A 19,709-nucleotide genomic window follows, 5' to 3' on the forward strand; every position below is an offset into this window, starting at 1 on the left:
GAAGGGAAGGGAAGGGAAGGGAAGGGAAGGGAAGATTAAAAAAAAGACAACAGGCTGGATTAAATTCTTCAACACTATAAGAAGATGTCTTTCTATAAGTTTTGTTGCTGTTGTTGCTGAGGTTTTACCAGTGATCTACTGCACACTCTTAACATCATCCTACTTGTTGAATTGGCAGAAACCAAGTTTTAAATGATTTTTTTAAGGATAATTTATTAAATACAAAAGAATCTGGAAAATGTAACAGTATAAACACTTCTACTAACCAAAAAAGTCCTGAGCAAAGCAATTTAGAACAATTCCTCTGCTGTTCACTAAGGCAAAAGTTTAGCAAAGCAATAAAACTGTTTATATTGCTTTCTCATTCAGAGCGTGTCAGCAATGCTAAATTGAAATGTGCTATAAAATTTATATTAGAGCTATATTGTTCCCCCTCATCGCTTTAAAATCTATGCTTAAAGCCAAAATTTAAACACTCATAATGCTTTTTTTTTCTTAATTGGGATGAATCATGGTACAGAAATCATTGCCCTCAGTCCTTTATATTTCAACAACATCCACAGACTAAACTAGAAAAGCCTTTACCCTAAATTGCTCAAAAGCAGCAAAAAAACCCCAACGTTATAAATGTTCATATCTGTGCAATTCAGTTCAGAGCAAACAAGCCCATTCTAAAATGCTCTGCTCATACAGGGGAAGCCTAAGCATATGCCTAAGTACCTTGCTAAAACTGGTCCTAATACATCAGAGATGCCAGAAGGCTAAGTTAGAAGGTTTTACAAAACAACATCCCTAATACCCCCTAATACCACAAGGTACTGAAGAAGCACTTTGTGGCTTTCATTAGTAATGAGCACTGAATGTTTCCTCCAGAGTCCTGTCAGATCTTCCCAGGTAGCATAGTACAATTTCACATGACAATCAAAACAGGCGATGTCCACTACACAGATCTACGCAGACTCCCGTAACTCCCTATTTGTTTGTTGTTGATGTTTTGTTGTTCTCTGAACAACAACAAAAAATATTTTTCCAAGTAAAATCAATTACAAGTTTACACCTTTTCCTGATGGAAGTTTTTGCATGCCCTCCTTCCCCCATCCACGGTATTTAGATTTCATGAACAGCATCCTTCTGTCTTATATCCTTGCAGATCACAAAGCAACGGCAGTGTAATTTAGAAATTACAGTATCTGTTTTTATTCTTTGTAAAAGAAAGCTTGATTACAGTGCTAGAGTACATACACGTTTCAAGCCTTCTCCTGCTTTGAGACGGTCGTCATGTATTAATCATTCTATACTGGGTATTCCCAAACGTACATCACTCATTCACACAAATTCAGCTATTTAAAGCTATGCATGAATGTTATAGGCTGAATTTGTATGAATCTAGATTTCCTTCGTGTCTCATTTTATTTGCATTAATCTGAATGTTCCCCCCCACCCACTTCCATGCAAAGCAGCAGGAAGAGGGAAAGCAGAATCTTCCTCCACACAGCAATGGAACAGGAAATAGCTGAGCTACTTTCAACCTCAGAGGAAACTTTTGAAGAACACAATGATGAAGGACAGGGATGATAACGTACAGAACTGAGTCCTTCTCACCCACATTCTGTAAACCACTCATACTCTTAGAAGCAAAGAACCACAAAATGGCCTGGGTTGAAAAGGACCACAGTGATCATCTTGTTTCAACCCCCCTGCTATGTGCAGTCTCGCCAACCACTAGACCCAGCCACTCTTACATCTTCCTTTCTCTTTGCACAGGAATACTTCTCAGTGCTCACTTTTAGATAACAGACTATGGAAGACCACCTTATAACAAACCAATCGGTATAGAGGCATGCTTTTAAGAGAGTCAAAGAGAACCGCTCTACAACATTCTTGTTAGCCACCACATTCTTGGCTCTTCATATAGGGGTGGCACCTGCAATTATGCACCTACTCTTTAGAAAAGCAAAGAAACTTCTTTGTGTCTCCGACACTGAAATCTATGTCACATCTCCAAACAGCCTTAGAAAGGCACTGACAGGACTAATGGATGCTCTCGTTCAGTGGGAGAAGTAAGTCTTCAAGGGGCTCCAGAGCTATTTGTAATTCTGGTCTGCTGATGTCGAGTTCTGCTATTTTGCACGTAAAGAGAACGGATAATCAAATTGCCTTTAGAAGAAAACTTAGTGTCTCTGAATTAGGAGAAAAACTAGGTTTAATCCTATTATCTAAGAGCAAAATTTGTCTCGCTAAGAAGAAAGTCATAATGGACACTAAAAAAACACCCATTACAGCAACACAAGCAACTCGGCCATGTCAGTTAAATATAATGTTTAATTAGTTTTCTAAATGCATATACTGAAAAGCCATTAGGCAACCATAAGGAGTAACATATCCATTTTCTTTTTACAATCACCTGATTTAGTTAGCCAGATTTTTAAAGCAATTCAGTCATACTACGGTTTTGGCACTATTATCCCAGTAAAGCTTTTAATTCCCTTTTTTGATTGCGATGACTACAATTTTCCCTTATGCTTTGAAGCACTGATGATCATTTTCAGTTCAACAGATTTACATCTTTTTGGCTAAAATAAAGTGTCTGATAAGTGTTTATACCAGGAACCTGATACTATCCATCTAGTTTTTGAAGTGTTCTATGAGAACCGGTTTTGAGTTCTCCATACGTGAGGGGAAAAGATAAAACATTTGAAGAAGAAGATGGCTGTGGATATCTTTTAATGGTCCTTTTACAACATCTGAGCTAAAAAGAAGCAATGTCCCTCTGGCCATTCACACCTCAGTTCACTTACTACATCTTACCTTCCATTAACAAAAGCTTCCTACAGGTACTCTGGTACTGTTTTTCCCTAACACCATGTTCCATCACTCAAGAAATTCTGTATAGTTTCCCAGTTTATTTCCTCCACTCTGTGCCAGCCCCATTATGTGATGAGGCTACATTACACGGTATCAACTGTATGTATGACATGCAGAAAAGGTTCTTATTGATGGTAGCCATCTACCAAATAGAAAACTAAGAGAGTAAAACAGTCAACAAATCTGTATCACAGCTGTTAACTGAACTTGAGCTCTGATCTAAGCAAGCTAAAATGCAAACCTTAAATCTCTCCTTCTCTTATGCTAATTGCTTTGTTTATTCTAGCATTCTTCAGCTGTTTACTTTGTAAAATATAATAGAGAGTTTTAAATAACAAAGTTCATCTGGAGAATAAACAAGTCCAAAGCTTTTTTGAATGATGTGGTGAGTTTTAATGTTCTCCTGCCAAACCAAAGTATGAAGCAGGAACTAAGATCAGCTCTTGGACTGCACTGTGAACACACCAACGCAAATGCAACCTGCTCTCAACACACACCTTTGTTCACTTCAGGCAATCACTATCCAGGTTAGTTTTGCAGCGCTACAAATACAAGTGTGTGAGCCTAATAAGCAGTGTTGGGCAATTTGATACATTTCAAAAACACGAGGCAATTCCAGTCAATCATCAGCTGGTAACAACACCCATTTCTGCCAGAAGACTTAAGGGTGCCAATGCACAAACAGAGCAGACCTGCTCTTCTCGGCAGACAGACTCCGTCCACCCTTCACACAGAAGAGCTCACTGGAAAACACCGAGCTCTCATTAAATGGATTGTTCCCAAACCACAGCACATTGCTCTTACCCAATTCACATGGTAAAAGAGGCAGCCCAGGAGGAATGGGAACTATGAATTCCTTTGAATTGATTTCTTTCATCTGTCAGTATATACCCTTTAAATACGCTTTATGCATCACACGGCAAAGCCAACAGGTGAGGTAACAGGGGAGAGAGCTACTAACCATTTGGTTTCTCCAAAACGAGTTACTTCCATTCCAGTACTGAAAGGACCAGAATTTGTACTCGCCTTCATAGCAGCCTAAGCAGCAGTGCCAGGAATACAAGTACAACAACAAATAAATAAACCCTCTCCCTGCTGCCAGGGCCCAAAGCAGTAGAGAGAGGAGGAAACATGTTTTCTCACCAGTCCTGTCTGCTGTTTCAGTAAAAGAAAGAAAAAAAGAATTAGCAGACTGTAATACAACACAGATGGAAAGCAGAATGTTGGCATACTACTGATGTACATCTAGTATTCAGGTGCTGCTGTCATACAAGCTGACTGCATATGGTAATACTACAAGAAATCTTCTCTGTTAATCAAAGCTTAATGAATGTGGGTTTTAGCATTACAATTCTAGCCTGCTATAATCTTCATATTAATTTCCTTTATGCTGTCTTTATGGTGGTAACAAAACCCACGTACAAAGCAAAAAGATCGAGACTGAAACAGAAGGACTAGCAGAACTGACTGAGCTGATGCTGAATGTTACCCTACAACACATGGTGAGAAGACAGGCAAAGTCAGGTGCTTGAGGGACAGGTGGTACAGCAAAACTAGCAATGGAAAGTAGGGAAATAATCGCAACACAAAGTCCTATTATCATGATTTTAGTCCACATACCCCACCACAGACAAAAACCAGCATGTTACTATTTCTCTTCTCACTGGCAACAGGAGACAGGATGAGGGGAAACGGCCAACTTGCACCAGGGAATGTTTAAGTTGGGTATCAGGAAAAACTTCTTTACAGAAAGGGTAGTTAAACACTGGAATAGACTTGTCAGGAAGGTGGTTCAGTCACCATCCCTGGATGTGTTTAAAAACTGTTTGGATGTGGTGCTCAGGGACGTGATTGAGCAGATGGTTGTTAGAGTTTGGGTAGCATGGTTACATTGTGGTTGGACTTGATGGTCTTTAAGGTCTTTTCCAACCTGAGCAAAACAATTCTATGATTTATGAAATGGAAAAGGCTGCAGGTTATGAACTTCAGCGAGAAAGAGGAAAACTGTAAGGCAGAAAGAACCACAGTCCTCTCAGCATTGTTCTTCCTATCTAAGTGAATAACAAGTGTTGACGTTTCCTTATAACTCCTACGTCCTCTCTAAACAAGACAATTAAGACCTAACCAAGTTCCTTTTGCTTTTCTCATCAGATAGAATCAAGGAATTGCTCAGGTTGGAACAGACCTTAAAGATCATCAAGTCAAAGCACAACTTAACTGTACTACCCTAACCAACCCTCCACATGGATTCCTTTCCATATTTCCCTATGAGCAGGATTATAATCTGAACAAAATAAAATCAATATCACATATTGTCCGGCCAGATCACAGTCAAAATAACAACCATACAAACAAACGTATGCCTGTTTTCAGCCTGGTCCTCAACTCCGTGGCCTGTGCTCCACCACGTGGTGTGACGAGCGCTGCTTTGGTCTGAAGGTAAGCACAGAGTTGATCACATTGGTGTTTTGTTCCTAGGAAAAACATCCTTTTTCTATCATGCAAAACAAACATTGCACAAAATATCTAGAGTTAGGGGCAAAGAATGTCAATATTTTCACAGTTGGCTTCTAAAGCCTGCCCTTGATCTGAACACGTGAGTAGAGCCAGAACTTGTAGTAAATCGCAACCAGTCAAAATAAAACATGAACAGTAACCCTCGCAGCATGAAGCTGCACTGTAAGAGTTGATTCCACACTGTGCTTAAATGAATACCAGAACAAATACATTCATCAGTGGTTCCATATCACAGTCAATAAAACTTTTCAATAGCCTATATTCAAGAGCACTATTGTTCAAAGATCATCTCTGTTATTCCCATGTAGAAGCATGTTTCCGTTTCAAACTGAAAAAGCACACATGGCGTAATGCTTCAAACCTTATTTACTGAAAACTGAGCACCTCCTAGAAAGTATTTCCTACAGTGACAAAAAGTACTTTCCAGATGAGACAATTCTATGTCTTTCCCACAGGCCACTTCTGAAAAATCCATTTGCTTGTTCTATAATGCAAATCTGCATTTATTTGAATTGATAATGATGAAACAACAGTAGTCTTAACTTGAGAGGAGACGTGCCTTTTACTTCCCTTATTTCTTGGCTGCCTCGCTTTATTATCAGTGCCTGCAGGATACTCCCACATGGCTTCTGGTTCAGGAGCAGCAAGGCTGCATCCTTTCTGCCTTCAAACAAATGGTCCTGTGCACTTTTTGGTCTGCCAAAGAACCAGATGCCATCCGTTCAACCAATCAGATTGATTAATCCAGCTCATCCGTACAAATACTGTCTTGTCCACACTTGAGAAACCTTTGGGTCATCTATGAGCGTATGTCTTAAGGACTACTGCAGCTTTAGGTTTTCCAAAATGCGACAGGTTAGATAAACTAAAGATGTACCAAGGGGGACTGAGTGCATGAGCATCACCACACATTGGGTGGAAATCCTCATGTATGTGTCCAACCCACTACTTTTAGAGTTTTATTGCTCTCTTCTTTGTTTTTAATGTGGGAATAAAATATATCAAAAAACAGAAGCTCTGTTATTTATATAAATTAACTATATCATATAGTTTAAATGTGGCCCAAAACAACTCACAGAATCACAGAATGGCCCGGGTTGGAAGGGACCTCAAGGATCATGAATCTCCAACCCCACACCACAGGTAGGGCCACCAACCTCCACAGCTCTGGCAAGACAACCAGCTGGACACCCACGCACCCAGTTGAGAGCCATAATTCTTCACAATGCCCAGAGAGAGCATGATATTGATAGATACCACCACAGACCACTCAGGTTCCAGTGATGCATTCCTCACCCCGCTGGAGCACTGCGGCATCACGCACAATCTCTGTTTCTAAAGAGGCATTCCTTGTACCTGGGAATTTTGCTAATGCTCCCAAGACAGAACAACCCACCTTAGTCACCCTGCTATGGACTCAGCTTTTATTCCAATAATCAGAATTAATATCACACATCTAAACTTCAAACAGTAGTTCACCAGCGACAGACACCCAGACAGTACTGCTAACATGCTAAGAATTCACTCCTTGAAATAACTATGAATGCCATTATGCTAAAGAGTGATCCTAAATACATATAACCTTTTTTCCCTTTGTTTTTAGTAAAAAGTGAGGAGAATCAGCTATGAAGCTCCACCAGTCAAAGATGAGAGAGTAAACAAATATTTGTAATTGCAAGCATGAGCAAACGGTACTTTGAGAAAACCAACTTGGCAGTCTATCCAACTCAAATTAACTCCTATAAAACCCCTCCAAGGTATGGACAAATCCAAGAGTTAACAGTTTGTGGTTATATTTAACAACAGGTTTCTGGCTGAACCAATATCCATCTGCTTACTTCTGACACTTACAGAACAGATATCTGCCTGGGGTACACATAAGACGCACAGACAGCTCCGCTCCCAGTCTCTAGTTTAGTACACATAGAATCAAACGGCAGTCCAGTTAAAGGGATACATTGAAATGAGAGCAAAAGAAAAGATGACATAGGAAAAGCAGCTCAGAAGGAAGATCTAAGCATCTGTTATGTTCAGTACAAACAGGGTTCTGGGGCATCGCAGCAGGAACAGGAATAAATTCATCTGTCCAGCTTACAGTGAAATCACCAGCAATCTTTTCCAAGCAAACGAATGTGTGCTATTCTAATTAGAGAAACCAAACCCCTCAGACTGAAGATCTGAGTTTAAACTGGATTTCTCTTAATTCTGCCACAAACATTAAAGGAAATGGATTTGCCATGAACACAAAAAGAAAAGTGAAGCAGTGTGATAGATGATCCGATAGCAATCCAAGTCTGGCTGATTCTTCCTGACAGTGAAATGGCTGGGAATACAATCCGCTCTGTTTACTTATTTATTTTTAATGAGTATTTAGACTTGGCATTTGCTACCTATTTTATTTGCAGGCAACATAGGCTTGAATCCCAGGGAGTATTTACCAAGATCAGAAGGCCATAAGAATAATGGAATAACGTGGAAAAAGACTAAGGGCGACTTGAAGTATTTCATCACAGTGAAAGAAAAAGATACCAAATAGAGGCTTTGCCATCTCTTTGACACACATAAGGCAGTTTAAGCTGCTGTGAACTACCGTAATTAATTAGAAACAACAGCGGGAAGGAGCACATCGTTAGACATTTTAGAGAGAATCCCGAGTACAGAATTTGCATTGCACCTGACTGTTAGACCAGCTGCTGGCCTCGTTCACGCTTCCCCTTTTCAGAACATTTGTAGTGCGCAGGGCTGCTCCGCGTTCTCTATAGCAAACAACAACTTGGATTTACGTATGTAAACATCAGAAATGCATCGGCAAACATCGCCATATGGAGGAAACGGGGATATAATGCATTTTCTGTTTGCTTTAGAAAGTTCACATCTGTGGACAGCATCGTCTAAGTTACAAGCCAATAACTTTTCATCTTCTGGTCATCGTCACTTATCAATCCAAACCCGATTTCATTTAATGGTGCATAAAGCATAAAGGGAGAAGGACATCAGAGAAGGCATCATCTCCGAAAAACTTACATAGGAACATACTTGAATATTCTTCTCCTTCACATCATAAATTTAAAGAACAAGGCAACTCACATCTGTTCTAACTTAGCTATCGGTCTTAAAAAGCAAAGAAAAAAAAGGGTTGGATTATTCCTATCTCGTTTCAATTTGAGGAAAGGTTTCCGGAGCCGGCCCGAGCACGGCTCCACCAGCCGCGCACCGCTCCCGAGGGCGGGCATCCCGCCCGGTACTCACCCCCGCACAGCAGCAGGAGGCCGGCCGCCCCCCGCACCGAGCGCATCTTCCTGGGCCACCGGCGCTCCGGGCAGCAGCGGGGCTCTCAGCAGGGCCGACCCATGCCCGAGGCGGGACGTGCTGAGCCGGGATGCAGACCGCGTTGGGATGCTGTGAGCCGGCTCCTTCCCTCGCTCCTCCCGGACCCGACCACGCAAGCGGGAAGAAGCTCCCGATCCCCTCAGCGTCTCCCCGGTGCTCTGCAAGGAGAAGCCCAAGTGAGAGGCGAAGCCGCTCCGCTCCCCGCCGCACCACGCCCGCCGCCGAGCCCCCCGCGCTGCCCGGACCGACACCGCCCGGCTCGGGCCGCCCCCGGCCCCTCCTCCGCGCCCGCCAGGCGGCCGGGCCGCCCCCGCCCCGCCCGCCCGAGGAGCCCCCGCGGAGGGGACCCCGCCCCGAGCATCCCCGCGGGCGGCAGCGAGGTGCGGGGCGGGACGGGGCCGCCGCGGCGGAGAGCCGGGCCCGCTTCCTCCGGCCGCCCCCCGGAGGGAGGAGGAGGAGGAGGCTGCGAAGGAGGAAGAGCCGCGAGCCGCGCAAACACACCAGGTGCGAGACAAAGCGGGGACAGGCGCTGCGGCACCAGGATGGATACGAGTGGACGCCTCCCTCCCCCCCCACCCCCCACAAACACATTAAACGCCTTGAATAATTAATCCTTGGGAGAGGAGGCAATTTTTGCTTGCTGTTAGGAGGATGCTGAGCGAGATGAGCTCCACCTGGCAGGCAACCAAAGTAACCCGGAATGCGAGCATCCCGCTTGGCGGCCAAACGCAGCTTTTAAACCGCAAGCGGGAAGAAAAAGAAAAAAAAAAAATAGAAAAGAAAAATCAAGGCAAAACAAAACCACCCTTCAACAACAGGTCGGCTTGCTGAGAAACGCGGTCGGAAAGCCGCTGCTCGCCAGCGCCGGGCGGACACGGCACAGCCCCAGGACGGGCGCACAGCGGCCCCGGCCGCCCGCAGGACCCCGCCGGGAGCAGCCGGCAAAGCCCCTCGGCTACAGCCGGCCCCAGGCAGTATCTCTCCACCCCGAGCGCTCCAACCTGCCGGGAAGATGTTTTCTTCTCCCCTGCCACGGCCGCGCTGCTGGAAGATGCGAACGGCGGCATCGAGGCACCGAGCGGCAGCTACCGCTCTGCTCGTTCCCAGCCTTCACACTTTGAAACGCCCTGGAACGAGCAAGGGGACGCACGCGGCCAATGACACTCAGCGTAAACTGTCATTTTACACGGCAAGAACTGCCATAGATTAACTACAAATCAAACGGGCAATCCTCCCTAGCCTAATTCAGACTTCAGTTAAATGCACAACACTCTAACAGGCAAAATGTAAGCAACTGCCCTATAGAACTGATAAAAGAAAGCAAGCTATTTTCACTTTCCTTCGGTTCCATCAAGTATCCCAGTATTCCTCTATGGGGAAACAGTAACTCAAGTACAGACACACGGCAGGGAAAGAATGAGTTCGAGATGAGTAGCAGTGAGTGCCATACATTCATTGCGTTTGGAGCTGCCTGATGGACAGCATGAATGCAGCTCCTGCACACTTAGTCACATGCAGAAGTGTTCGTGGGGCTTCCACAGCCGCCTGACAGGGGGACCCAAGAAGCATTTTTGGGATGTCTCCATAAGCCAAGGGGAGGGCTATCACAAGGAAGGCAATATATGAAACATTAACATTAAATCGATGCGTTTAGTTGAGCTTTATCTTAAATCATATTTAAAAGCTCGCACCGTATACAAATCAATATTGATGCCATCTAAAATACACCACTATCATCTGCACTGATAAATGCCAGTTTCCAGCCAGGACAAAGTGACTTCTTGGAAGAATTTCAAGGACTTCCAATCTCTTCTGGCATCTCAGCAACTGAAGCCAAAGCCGTACTCCTGTGCCAACTTCAGGCTCTGATCCAGTGCATTAAAACCGGTTTGAGATGCCATCGTGTTCATCATACAAGGAGCAGAAGTAAGGTCACCGGAATCATTTCTTCATTTGATTTCCAGGCTTTTAAGTTAAAGAGATTTATACGTTGGATGAGAAAGGGAGTAGATATTTGTGTCTTCAGCATCCCAGCCAGCATGGCCATCGCTCCAGCACTGAAGCAGTCACTGTCCTGGACTGAGCTGTTCTGCTCTGTGGTCTTTAATACAACACAAGTTTTCACCAAGGAAAAGTGACAGTGCGTTGAGGAAGTGCAGTTTGACCTGAAAACACCAAAGAATCCAACTGTAGCATCTTGTGAAGCCATGCAACAACAATGGAGGAGTTCTTCACCCAAAATTCAAATACCCATGAAACACTTTCTGGCCAGCCCTGTTTCCACAGCCATAAAGAGGCCCAGCATGGACTGTGAAGCACCTGTCCTTGAGTTTAGTAGAGCACAAGCTGATGCCAACAACCTTTTCCAGCAGTGACCTTCTGCTCAGATAGACATAATATGCATATTTGTGTCCTTTACCTGTTTTGTTGCCTAAAGGTCTTATGAAAACTGGAATCAAAATCAGCATTGGTAAATGGGGAATAGAAAGCTAGGTGTCCTTAACTCTCCAGACAAGCTCAAGCTCTGTAATGGTATCTTCTGTCACTCCCATACACTGGACATAAATTGACACTTTCCTGCAGTTGTGAAACTGTAGCTCATAGTCATTTATTTCTGCTTTGCTTTGAGTCATTCATTTGGCACAGCAGACTAAGCTATTAAATTATTGTATTTTTTTCTTCTATAAAGGCACCCTGAGATGTCTTGATACAATAATGCTTCCTGAAACCAATGCTGATTGATAACTGTTTCTTAGTTTCAACAGAAGCCTGGGGTCACGCTCAGTTGGCACCAAGAAAGGACATTTGAGGATAGTTTTACCTTTCATGCTTTTCATGCAGTCCCAAATGAACACCAAAATATGTTCTTAGAAGGAACTCCTCCTAGAACACTGTGATTGACATGTGATTTTTGATCATTTCAAAACTTAAACACTATTTTCCCCACAATCTGAAGTCAGTTGTTGCGGAGTCTCAGAGTCGGAACTGCTGCTGTTAGCATCTCTACTTTGTGACCAAATTGTCAAGCTATATATAAGATGGCACCAGATAGATATTCCTCCTGAGGCAGATCTAATGGTACACAAAGAGATCCTGACAATCACAAAAGATTTATCTGTATGACATATTTAATGCAAGTTTTTTTACATGTTTTTCTACAACCCGTGGGCTTCATTTTCTTATCACTCTCTGTCTACTCCTTTCTTCCCCACTTAATACATAAAGCTGACATTCAAACTGCCCAGCAGTCCACACCAGCTACTTGATTTGTGTCTATCTGAGGTCACTGAAGGAGCTAAGAGCAGAATGTTTCCTTGCAGTGCTCACTCAGAAGTGCTATGAAATGGTCAAAAAGCATCACCACCAGGAGAAAGCAGCAAACCCAAGCTGATAGATTCTCCATCACGACATCTGGGAGAGACAACCAAGAAGATATTCCCTTCAAGAGAAAGTAAAGTTTTCTTCTGCGGACAGTCACAAACTGTCCTGATCACAAGAAGTTTAAACAACACTCCAACTCCTCTGCCACAGGCAGGGCCGCCAACCTGAACCACAGAATGGCCTAGGTTGGAAGGGACCTCAAGGATCACCAAGCTCCAACCCCTCTTCCTCAGGCATGGCCGCCAACCTCCATATCTAATACCAGCCCAGGCTGCCCAGGGCCCCATCCTTGAACACCTCCAGGGATGGACAGTGCAGCAACAGCCTCTCTGGGCAGCTGTTCCAGCATCTCACCACTCTCATAGTAAACAACTTCTCTCTGACACCCAACCTAAATCTTCCCTCCCTCAACTCAAAAACATTTCCCCTTGTCCTGCTGTTATCTACCTTTTCAAAGAGTTGACTCCTCTCCTGTTTGTAGACTCCCTACTACTGCAGACCAAGAGGATTATAGAAGAGAGGTTACAACTGGCTGTCAACCTCTGGCAGTGACAATGCACACTGCCCCATGCAAGAGAGCCCGCAACACTGCGAGGTCGATGCGTGCACAGCCAGTATGGCTGTGCCACAGCTGCCATTCTGTTGCCCCAGGAATACCCCCCAGCTACTATCTGGAAGAGCAGCATAGATGATGATTCATGATTATCTGATTTGCAACAGCTCTTTTTACTTGGAACCACACTATAACATCATCCCGACAGTCGTAACCCACAAGCACCTTGGCACTCAGGCTCAACATTCATTGCGTTACTCAATAGGCATTCATTTCCCTGAGGTATCAACAGACATCGGTATGATAAATCTCTACACACCAGCAGGAGCCACAAAGTTCTTCTGAACTTCCAAGACCAGATTTTTCTAGCTTTTAAACAAACATTTTGAAACTGGAAACATTATGAACACACACAAGAGCATAGACATCAGCATTTAAATAGTAGGGGGTAGATGCTTTTCCAGAAGTTACAGTGCAACTACTTAGAAAAATATATTGCAACTGGCAGCTGATAAATTAAAACCAGCTAACAAAACATAAAACAAGCTTGACTCTTCTCCCTGTCCATTTACAGCAAATAATGAACTGCTATAATCGTAATGATAAAAAGCGGGGTTTTTTCATCCCTGTTTCTTAGAATTTGGTGCCACCTGGGAATGTGAAACTTCTGTTGCCTGCTTATTCATAAAGAAATACAGCCCATGCAATGGCCAAGCCAAGCTTGATCTCACTGCCTAGCAGATGCAACCCTAGTGAGGCAGTGGAGAGAGATCAAAATGTTAGAAGATGATTCTCAACACAGAGTCACAGATCACATTTTATGACTCAGCCTGAGGTACGTGTACGACCCTATCAGACACTCCATTACCAATCCTAGCAAAAACAGTAACAGCTTGATCAAGATGAGATACTTCCTAAAATGCCCAGTAAATATTTGTTAATCTCAGCTTCTGTTTTGTTTCTTCCTTAAATAATACACAGTGAATTTGAAAAGATGGCCACAGCGTGCTCTGCAGAATTCAAACCCGGAAAGCAAATAGGAGTTTCGATTGTAATGATTTTTAAAATAACCAATAATCTACTCAAAATATACACATGCTTAAAGATCAGTATGAAATGTAAGTAAATTAGAGTGAAAGAGAAAAAACACTTAGAATTATAGAATCACCAAGGTTGGAAAAGACCTAAAAGATCATCCAGTCCAACTGTTCCAATTACCAATATTACCAATAGCTCCCATTAAACCATGTTCCTCAACACAACATCCAGTCATTCCTTGTACACCCCCAGGGTTGGTGAATCCACCACCTCCATGAGCAGCCCATTCCACTTGAGCAGTACAAAATGAGTACAAATTTCTTCCATCAAATTCTGCAGGTTCACGACATGCTGCAGTGCCCACCTGCAGTCACAGGCTGAGTTCCTGCCAGAGTCCTTTGGTCCCAGTGGAGTATCGTGGGGGGATCCAGGAGGCTGGAAAAGCATATCAGCAGCTGGCTTAGCGTCCTGCATGGGCTCCCCTACAGGTTGTGTCCAAACAAAATCCACATCAGAGCTTACGCAGAGCCCAGGGCAAGGAGTGATGATGTTCTCATTGGAGCAATGCCTCCCTTGTCACCTGAAGTCAAGCTTCTCTGTAGTCCTGTTTACCATCTGACAGAGCTGAGGAACTGAACTGCAGTAACCCTCCTACAATCTACCTGACCTCTCTTGTGTGTAAAGCAGCTACAACTTAGGGCACTTGTCTACTACGCTGCATACACAAATCAGGCATGAACTCTCAAATCATTCTGTCTTTCACAAAAGAAAGCATTTGCAGCAGAAATGTTGGACCCTGCTCCCTTTATGCATTATCCGTCTCCAGATGAAAAAGAAAAGCCCTTCTTCTATAACAATTTCTTTGCAGCTCAACGTTACAGTAACAGTAGGCAAGGGCCCCAGCTGATATTAACTTCCATAGCTTCAGAATAGAGCTATGACAACCTGTGTTTTGGGGAGGATTAGCCCTTGTTTTGTGGGGCTAAACCATCAAATCAAATTGTGCTGGGGAAGACTTGGCAAAATCGTGGCCAATATTCAGTTAGGAATGTAAGCGTGAAGGCACACTAAAGTTAATGAAAAGAAGATTACATTCAATGGAATAACAATTAATTTCATCACTATAGGAATTAGTATAAAAATATCAGATTCAGGACTTACAAGGGACTTCACCCCTAAGTTAACCTGTATTGGGTTAAATGATCTACATAATCTGATTTACTTTCTAAACCATACGTTACTAAATTGTAATCATTAGAAACCAAGAAATACGATCCAAAGCTAATTCAAGAGATCTGAATACATACTTAAGTGTGTCTTTAACTATATGGTATCGTGGCCATAAAAGAAAGCACTCAGTCAGGTCACGTCTTCATTCATACCATGGTTTATGGAGACACATTTGCTCCTATGTCCTATCAATTAACAGAGTGTATTTTCCTATTACACGTGCACACAGTTTCTACATTTAAATAACATTAGGTTAAAAATGAAATCAAGAGCTCACCCATGAGGAAATGTGAGAATGAAGACTGTCCATATATTTGTCATTTGGTCAGCAATGTGCATTTTAAGTCTCAGTTCAGGACCCAGAAATCAGTGCAATCAGTGGTGGAACTGGTAACTTTCCAGCATCCGACCCAAAGATGTAACCTCCATCACTTGGCCAATATAATACTGCTCTTTGTTCATCCTGTGCATTGAATACAGAGTCCTGTAAATGCAAGAATACATAGCTGCATGTTATCTGACATACACTGCACAAAGGGAGTGAGCTCAGGCCGAAAAGGTACATTTTGAGTGCCTGATGATGATATTTAAGATCTTTTCCAACCAAAGTGATTTTGTAATTCTATTCTCCTACGATTCTGTTCTCCATAAATACGAGCTTTTCCAGTGCATCATTTCCTGAACAGTTTTTAAAACAAAAATTAAGAATTGCACCATGTGGAGCCACAGCGAGTGCTGCTTAAGTTACCACAAAAGTTTAAACGACTGAAACCAACCATTCCAAGGGAAAATTGCAGCCTACGAAGATACAATATATTATAATTATGCAGGATGCCAAGCATACTAGTATAATCTGTTTATCCTTCAAACAAACAGTCAACTTCCCCCCAACATGCACGTAAAGAAAGCCATGATTAATGCTTTCCCTATGGATTTGATCATAGTTCGAGCTTAGAAAGAGCTAGAAAGTTATCAAAACGATTATGGCCAATAAATGAGACATGGATGTTAAGTCACGGCCAGTCCCATAGAGATTCACCCCAAGATGTTAGGTTGAGGTCCCTGACCCACTACCACCCTACCGTACCTTAGGGCTCTGTAGAACAGAAATATTTTTTTTTCCAGAGCGACAAGTCAAAACACTTTATTTAGTGAGATTTTCTGTTTTCAGATAGAAGAAAATATTTCTTTTTAAGTGAAATTACACCTATCTTCATGCACTTACAGAAATCATGTAAAAACTTGTAGGCTCATTGCAGTATTCCTTTGTGTCCTGACTTCCCTGAACTTAGAGAGAAGGAACCAGAACCCAGGGGAGAAAGGAAAGAGGAAGTTTAAATGCCTAAAGCAGATAACCAGAAGTAGGTTACTGTCCTATTTCTAACGTATGCATATTGGAAGATGACATTCATGTGTTTTTCTGTTATTGAAAGCTGGGCAGCTTCTCTTTTAAGTTAGAAACAGACTTTAAGCAGCTGAACTGACTGCGCTACCTGTTTGTTGTGGGGCGTCCTGTGTTTTAATTCAGAGAAATTTATCTTCCTTGGAATTTCTCTGAAGCAGAACATGTCAAGGAGGCCGTTTCTTTTTTCCAGTCCATGACTATGTGGTAGCAAACAGTGATTAAGACAACTATTTAAGCACTGTTAGCAGGTACAGCAACATTTAACTATAACTAAGAGCTCAGTAAATACAAACAAGCAGGCTATATTTGATGAAAGGCAATGGTTGCGGAGCAGACACTGCACTCATTAATTGCAAGACATAATTTTAGACTGCTGGCTTTTGTCTCTTAGAATCTGGCAAATGGAATTCATGAGATATGATCTGAAATCATGTTCTTTTTTCCATTACACTTACTACAGTGGAACATTATTCAGTTAGCACCTGGGAGAGACTGGTTTGACTGATCCAGGTAAACAGAAAGCAGGTAAATAAAATGATCTATCAACTTCTAATCAGCATTTTCCAGCTCTAATGTTTTTAGTGAAACCAGACCTTTTCAGCTTTCCTACAATACATCTCATGTTAAGCAGGCACAGCTGGTCTCTGCACCAATAAATCAAACATTGAAGGAGTAACAAAATATACACGGCTAAGGCAGAGAGAGGACAAAAGATTGTGATTGAAAGAGAAACCGTGCAGTGAACCTAAGAAGTCAATTTAGAGAGTCTTGACATATTTCAGGAGCAAATGCCTAGGAAGTGCTCCCGTGGGGAAGGCAGTTATTGTCTTAATTTTTGTGTGTGTGTATGTTGGTACTTCAGCAAATGCTTGGCATCGGGCATCGCTGAATGAAAAGGCTGCCTGATGTACAGAAGAGCTGTCATCCCTGTAACTCGTGATGGTTGAGATTCTGTGAGAAGTGAAATCCCAGAGCAAAGACTTGTAGGGATGTGGCCATACAGGTTGTGCTGACTTCTGAAGACAGGAAACACAGCCTCATGTTATACTACTGGCAGGCTGGTTGAAGTTGTGGTACGGCCACAGGAGCAATGGGAACTGAGAAGGAATCCCAGTATAATACAGTTTGACTCCATATGTGTTTGTAAGTACTTAAGTATTACTTTGGAGGGAATTTTAATTGCACTCTGCTGATCACAAACCGGGCTTTATTGGGAAAGTATTATTGGGAAAGTATTTATTTTCAAGGGGCACTGCATCTTTAAGTCACAAAAAAAAGTATCTGAGGAAAGTTACACATATCTTTCTATGTTCCTGGCCAGAAAATATGGAAAAGCATGGGGAAAGGGAACTTAAGACTGACATGATAGAGCCTTCTAAGAAGCTAAATGGGAGGCTGCGATTTGCATGCTTAATACAGTACTTCTTGACAAGGTTCCACAGATAACAGGATAGGAGATCAAGCAGCATGTACTGAAAAAAATGTTAGACACTAAACTGACAGCCCTCCATACACACCATCTACAAGGCCAATGGGTAACAGTGCCAGAGCTTTCACAAGAAAGGGCCTTAGAATAAGACTCTTTAACCGTGTTACCTGCTCTAAAGAAACACTGGTTGTCACCCTCCGACACTGTGTTCAACAGAAAATTGAAAACCAGAATGCCTGCTCTGCCACAAGTCAGTCTCAAGTCAGTGGGGACTTGTAGAAGTTGCAATAAACTGAAAATGACCAGAGACACCAGCACAAACCAACTGGGATGTGGTATTAGAGGGTTATGTTTTAGAGGACTGACTGCCTTAGATATGTGACATCCTAGACTTCAAGGTTCTGACATCACCCGATGTCCAACAGGTCCTGAATTTATTGGTTTTAGCTAAGGAGTATTGCTCCAGAATATGAATCAGACTATTTGCTGGATGTCTTTATACAGTCAAGGTTATTTTGCTCTATGCGTTCATTGTGAAACTGACCCATGCTTTCTGAGTGTGTTCTGAAATGCACTGGGTTAGCAACATGTCTGTCCCTTTAAACCTCCCAAGGGTGCCCATAAGCCAGAACAACAGAGAACAGTTTTCCCTCCAAAGAACACTTGAAATAAAAGTCTGCAAGGAAGTTCTTATTGATTATTGCCATAAAAAACTGCAGTGACTTCACAAAGATGATTCAGAGTTTAGACAGATGATTTCATGTCACTACAAAAGTCGGCATGAACAGGAATTCAAAATATCTCCTCTGTCTGATCACACTAAAAAATCGTGCTCCAAACTTCTCCACTTCTGAGCAATGAGGTATTCCTTCTGGTTGTTCACCTATTTTTATACTTTCCTAGATAATCCTTTCATTCTGCTGTACGCATCTTCTGCTAGCTGTTCAAGTGCATCTCTGAAGACTATGTAATAGAGACACAAAGCTTCTAGGGCTAACGTGAGTCACAGTGAGATGACCTGAGGGTCACACATCAGCTGCATAATGGAATGATGATACCATCCATCAGGACACCCGTAGGCAAGATAACCTCTGTCTTTGTCGAAGTCCTGCCCAGCAGCTTAGTACCAATGTAGAATAAAACATCAAGACTGACTTTAGGTTTAGCTGTATGTAATCCACCTGGAGCAGCCTCGTGGTGAAGTTGAGATCTAAGGACCAAATTGTCTCCCAGGTTGCAGGCTTCTGGTATCTGGCTGAACTGTGACTGCAGTGGCCCAGAGCCTGCTGACAGAGCCCAAAAGAATGGCCTCTTCACTCCGAGCTGCTCAGCAAGCCTGGGAAAGCTGACTTACTGCTGCCTCTGACCTAGTACAAATTGACAGGCAGATCACATATGGCTCACATCAGCCTGCAATCTATATGGTCAGAACCTAAAGCTAGCCCCAGGTGTTAAGACCTGCGCCATTTGGGACAGGAATGATGATGGAGTTTAAAGGCAATGGGAACAGAATCAGGAAATTTATTTCCCAAGCAGAATATGTCACCTGGTTAAATGCTTATTCCCTAAGTATTATTTTGCTAAAAATCACATAATAATGTTTTAAATTTACATTACCAGCTGTCTGCCTGTAGGCTGGACATGCCTGCTCTAAAGCATGGATCCGGCATGGATGATTTTCCCTTCCGAGTATTACCTACTTCACAGTTTTTGCATAAGGCTGCTCTAAAGCTTAGCAAATATTCATAGCTGGAAATATTACATGTGCAAAGTAATTATGGCAATACTCATCATTTGTTGAAAGCAGATCGTTCATTAGATACCCAAAACAGCTGAACGGCTCAAGAAACTGCAGCCAGCGATAGCAGCAAAGCCACCAGGTAGTAAAGGAAAGAGCTGTGGTGCCTCAGCAAAGATTGAAACTTTCTCATCTACACAGTTGCTGCTGCAAAAACTTCACT

General features: G+C 42.7%; 1 protein-coding gene across 1 annotated transcript in view; it reads right to left on the reverse strand.

Moving 5' to 3' along the window:
- Window positions 1-8,945, reverse strand: part of RET (ret proto-oncogene) — a 73,963-nt gene extending 65,018 nt beyond the window's left edge. The window contains exon 1 of the mRNA XM_015866142.1: window positions 8,632-8,945. Within this exon, the coding sequence (XP_015721628.1) occupies window positions 8,632-8,677 (46 nt within the window). The 5' untranslated portion in view covers window positions 8,678-8,945. The remainder of the gene's footprint in view (window positions 1-8,631) is intronic.
- Window positions 8,946-19,709: the final 10,764 nt, after the last annotated feature.

This window comes from Coturnix japonica, chromosome 6, assembly GCF_001577835.2.
Source record: "Coturnix japonica isolate 7356 chromosome 6, Coturnix japonica 2.1, whole genome shotgun sequence".
Lineage (NCBI taxonomy): Eukaryota > Metazoa > Chordata > Aves > Galliformes > Phasianidae > Coturnix > Coturnix japonica.